At 43.0% G+C, this 5,480-nt stretch overlaps 1 protein-coding gene across 7 annotated transcripts in view; it reads right to left on the bottom strand.

The window, feature by feature from the left end:
* The window catches only part of LOC117678796 (uncharacterized), a 64,647-nt gene that overhangs the window by 2,994 nt on the left and 56,173 nt on the right, over nucleotides 1–5,480 (bottom strand). For 6 of the 7 annotated variants that reach the window (XM_087872081.1, XM_087872083.1, XM_087872080.1 and 3 more), the window contains one exon: nucleotides 1,507–5,307. The exons of the other annotated variant lie outside the window; for it this stretch is intronic. In XM_087872081.1, coding sequence (XP_087728207.1) covers nucleotides 5,224–5,307 — 84 coding nt within the window. In that variant the 3' untranslated portion in view covers nucleotides 1,507–5,223. Of the gene's footprint in view, nucleotides 1–1,506; nucleotides 5,308–5,480 lie in introns of those variants that run through there. 7 annotated transcript variants of the gene reach the window in all.

The raw sequence follows: 5,480 nt of genomic DNA, 5'->3' as shown, positions 1-5,480 counted from the left end.
TGTGGTCTGATTTGCTTATTACCTCTTTTTTTTTTTCATCCAACATCTGGGAAAAGAAATATTTTTCATAATTCTTACTCACCCTGGTAGTATTTTTATGATACTCATGAATTCTGGTTACTTGTCTTAGCACTATTTATAGATTTTCCATTTGAAAACCCCAACTCAGCCCTACGCTGCTGTTTAAGAACACCTTTATATAAGATACGTACTTTCTGTCTCTATACATACACTCAGTTTAGGCAGAAGAAATTCACAGCAATGAGCTGCTTATTCAGTGCTCCCAACTACCATTATTTGCATAATCAATTTCCTTGTGATTTACTTAAAACAGTAAAGAGGATCTATATATAAAGAAAGCGGATGGAAGAGCTTGCAAAACCTGTTCACATTCTGCATTTCACAAGACCTCTAAGCATTTGCTGGAGGGGAGATGCCAAGCAACTCATGCCTTCATTCTTCAATCTGAACTTTTTCTGCTTAGAAATACACACTGTCCTTTAACAAGTGCTCTGGATTGTACAAGTATTCTTCAGCTTATGCGTATTGGCCAGCTGAAGTTATGACCTACGAGAAAAAGGGGACTTACAACTCGGATCCAACATTCCAATGATCGTTTGCCACCACTCCCATTGTTAGTCACATGAGTGCCACAGGGCTGTATTTATAGCGGCTGATAGTCACATGACCGGATTTTACGATAGTCTTGCAGAACACCAGCTCTTCGTTTTCAGCAGAACAATGGGTTCGCTTCACAGCCCAGCATGTTCACACTTACGACTGATACAAGAACCCAAAATTGGGATGGCCCCATGACCCATCCATTGTGTGGCCATTATTACTTGCAACCTGTAATTCTCAAGGCCTACCTGTATTGAACCTATCATTCGTGTCAAACCTTTGCAGTTCTGCACAAACAAATATTTTGGATGGCCCTGTGTTAAATCATGAACGGAAAGTACACCATCCACTCAATGAGAGTTGTGACAAATCTGTAGTCTGAAGCACCGTCCCACAACACATATCCAGGCTGAAATTGCTCCTGGGAATGTTGCCTTGTGAACATGAAATGTTATAGCCTAAACATTTGCCTGTACAGGTAGTCCTCGACTTAACAGTTCCCTTAGTGACCGTTCAGAGTTAACGGCACTGAAAAAAGTGACATGATCATTTTTCAGACTTGAGACCATTGCAGCATCCCCATGGTCAGGTGATCAAAAGATGCTTGGCAACTGGTTCATATTTATGACCATTCCCAAAAATCATGTGATCCCCTTTAGTGACCTGACAAGCAAAGTCAATAGAGAAGCCAGATTCACTTAACCGGGTTACTCATGTAATAATGGCAGTGATTCCCTTGACAAGTGTGGCAAGAAAAGTCATCAAATGGAGCAAAACACAACAAATTTCTCACTCAGTAACATACATTTTGAGCTCAATTGTCGTACGTTGAGGACTACCTGTAGTTGAGAATGATAATGTGGCAGAAAATCAAAGGAGTCAGACTTCGAGTTCAAGAGAAACTTTATTTGGCCAATGGTTCAGACAGAAAGTTAACCATCTCTCATCTGAAAAACGTTCTCATAAAGACACGTGTTCTTTAGTTAGTAAAATACGGAAATATGTTAGTTCATTCCTATTGGCTAGGCTCCTTATTGCTGTGCAGAAAGCTGATTAAACCTTGCATTTGAGGCACTAACATCAGCAGGAAATACTAGTTTCATATTGACTTATGTGGTTTCTAACTCTGCACGTTGCCTCAGAGGTGAGAGAGCTGCTCTATGGTTTGACATTTTGAACATTGCGAACTCAGAACTTGTCTTACAATATTTAGGTCGAGCGCCCTTAAAAGATCATCTAGGCCAACCCCGTATCATTTCACTCTTATATCCAAATCTCACTTTATGACCTACTTTAATAAAACAAGTACAATTCTACTTCTGGGAGTAGTAAGCAATGCCCATATGTCACAATAGGGGAGCAAACCTTTCAAACTCCTTTTTTTTTATTTTATTTTCTTAGATATAATGGAAGGGCATTTATTCACATGAATCGGCTGCAAGTTATATTTGTTTCCTCCATCCAGCCTGAATAGTTGACACAGGCTACTCAACTGCAATGTTTCTATAGCTCCTGCTGTACATTTAATGTAGCATACTCGGTCTTTTAAACCTGGGGTCTCCAATCTTGGCAACTTTAAGCCTAGTGGACTTCATCTCCCAGAATTCCCCAGCCAGCTCAGAAGGCTCTTCTCCTGAAACCTGCCAGCTGAAATTCCTTGACTTTTATGGATGTATCCTGTCCAGAGTCACACATCATATCATGGATAAATAAAGTACATCTAATTCGTAACTCAGTTCTCAACTTGGAGCCTTCCATGTGTGCTGGATGAGAGGAAATCTAATACGGGATATCTGAACAGCTCCGGATCAGAGGAAAAAGAAACTGATCACGAAGCTGGAGGGTCTGAGGCTGAGAAAGAACATTTAAACATGAATTGATTACTGTAATGCTTTCTCTGTGGGGCTGCCCTTGAAGATCCTTTGGAAGCTGCAGTAGGTGTCAAGGTTCCGACTGACAAACCCAACCCAGCAAACACTGTTGAGACGACCCAATCTCTTAATGCAAACCCTTATTGCATACATCATTTCGGCACAGAACAGAAGCAAAACCAGCTCTGGCTAATTCCCGCGCAGTTCAATATAATTACAGAATCCTCCCTCCCTTCTATTAGTGCAGAGCACATTGTCCAATTAAGTGTCACAATATTGTTGTGAGAAGATGTCTTGAAAGTCTGGCTAATGCCTGCTGCAGTGACCTTGGTTCTCAGGAGCTGATTGCTTGATGTTTAAAACTCACATTCTGATTCCCCCTTCCCTCCCCCCATAGTTGGTTGGCAAGCTGAGTAAGCAACAAAAGTGAAAGCAGCATGAATACGCTTCGAAGCTTGACAGTGGGTGTAAAATGAGGCAATCCGGGCAATTATGCATGTTTCTCCACCAGCCCACATTACATCTCTGCCCACAGGCAGATGTTGGCCAGTGATTGCAATTTACTACAGGTTTTTTTGCCAGAAACTGGTGTTTACTTTCAGTTCCCAGCAAAAGCCAGCCCATGATGAACAAAGGGTTCATTTAATGACTGCAGTGTTCATTTAACAACCATTGGAAAAAAAATCAGAAAAACAGCTGTGGTGATACGGCAATCTGCTTTACAACCGTCACAACTTACGACTATAATGGCTAAGCTCAATCACAGTCGTAAGTGGAGAACGACTTGTACCAAGTGCAGATTAGATGAGGGATCACCCTGTTTCTTAATTTCCATCTTTCTTCCCTTGGTATCATATATTTGAAAAAGTTAAAATTTAAATAACCACTCCCTTTAGGACTGTTTGTCCATGCCAATTATCTACAATCGTGTTTCCAGCTGTTCTGTAAAGTTCGTTATCCTGATAGTTACAGATAAAAGTTTTGGTCTGTTGTTCATGCTTCTCCCTGCTTCTGCCTGCTTTTATCTCATTATTTCCAGAAAACTATTTTATGTTTGCTGATGTTTAATAAAAAAACATCAAACTATTTTCTTTTCTTTCTTTCTTTCCTTCTTTTTTTTTTTGTTAGCTGAACTGAGCAGCAATTAAAAAAGATGTTGAGACTCTAGAAAAAGTGCAGAGGAGAGCAACCAGGATGATTAGGGGACTGGAGACTAAAACATTTGAAGAACGGGTACATGAACTGGGCATGGATAGTCTAATGAAGAGAAGTACCAGGCGAGACATGATAACTGTCTTCCAATACTTGAGGGGCTGACACAGAGAGGAGGGGGGGTCAAGCTGTTTTCCAAAGCACCTGAAGGCCAGACAAGGAATAATGGATTGAAATTGACCAAGGAGAGATTCAACCTAGAAATAACAAGGAACTTTCTGACAATGAGAACAATCAACCAATGGAACAGAAGTTGCCTTCAGAAGTTGTGGGAGCTTCATCACTTGAGACTTTCAAAAAAAGATTGGACTGCCATTTGTCAGAAATGGTGTAGGATCTCCTGCTTTAGTGGGGGGTTGAACTAGATGACCTATAACCGTGATGGCGAACCTATGGCACACGTGGCACACGGAGCCATATCTGTGGGCACGCGAACGTTGCCTTAGCTGAGCTCTAGTGCACATCTGCGCACAGACCAGATGATTTTTGGGCCTTCTAGTCTCGCCAGAAGTCAGGAAATGGGCCCTTTCCGGCCTTCGGGGAGGCGGGAAAGGCCATTTTCACCCTCCCCAGGCTCCAAGAAAGCCTCTGGAGCCTGGGGAGGGCGAAAAACAGGCCTACTGGGCCCACCGCTAACCTTTTTGGTGTCGCGTGCCGAAAGCGGGGGGAGGTCGTGTGTGCATGCACGGAGGCATGGGGGCATTGAATTATGGGTGTGGGCACACACATGCGACCCCCCCCACGTGCGACCCCCACTTTTGGCACGCGACGGCAAAAAGGTTAGCCATCACTGACCTATAAGGTCCCTTCCCACTCTGCTATATCTGTGTCTTAATTATAGAAAGCCCACAACAACTGTTTTGGGGCCTGGAGAAGATGATGTGGGTTCAACCTTCTCAGCCCACATTTATTTATTTATTTGTTTGTTTGTTTGTTTGTTTGTTCAACTTGTATACCGCCTTTCTCCAAAGACTCAAGGTGGCTTATAATGCATTTAAAAACCATATATAAAACATTAAAAGTTAAACCATTAAAAACCATTAAAACCCATTCACACCATTCATGGCCGGATCTCTCCAGATCGTAACAGCGAGATCAACGGCCCCAGGCCTTCCGGAAGAGCCAGGTCTTCACCGCTTTTCGGAAGGCCAATAGGGTGGGGATGGTTCAGACCTCAGGAGGTAACTGGTTCCAGAGAGCTGGGGCAGCCACAGAGAAGGCCCTCCCCCGTGGGCCCGCCATCCGGCATTGTTTAGCTGACGGCCCCCAATGCTCCCAAGCAAGTGGGGGGCAGGAATTAAAGCACTTCTCAAATTCACCTAATTCCTTCCACTTTGTTGACTTGTTGGTTTAATTCAACTTAGGCAACTCCGCACTCCAAAGCATTTCTGGGCAACTCACAGTATAATAAACCATACAAACACAATGCAAAACCAACCAGATGGGATACCATTGCTGTATACAAAAACTAATTCAACAAGGGACTCCATCCAGCTAAACCCAAGGCTTGGGAGAACAATCAGGTCTTCAAGGCATTCTGGAATGTCAACAGGGTGGGAAGCATTATGGAATTCCGGAGGATCTCATTCCAGAGGGGCTGATGCTGCAACAGAAAACGGATATACTTCCTGGGTCCCAATAGATGGCACGGTTTAATCAAAGAACCAGGAACTTGCCAACCCTGCTGGCACTTTCTGACCAGACTGAAGGACATAGACAGTCCTTCAAACCTATAAAGCCCCATGTAGGGCTTTATAGGTTTTAAATTGTACTAGC

The sequence above is a fragment of the Pantherophis guttatus genome, chromosome 6 (genome assembly GCF_059756535.1).
Source record: "Pantherophis guttatus breed Tessera chromosome 6, ASM5975653v1, whole genome shotgun sequence".
Classification (NCBI taxonomy): Eukaryota; Metazoa; Chordata; class Lepidosauria; order Squamata; family Colubridae; genus Pantherophis; species Pantherophis guttatus.
Note: the sequence above shows the minus strand (reverse complement) of the source record. Positions and strands in the feature narration are given on the sequence as shown.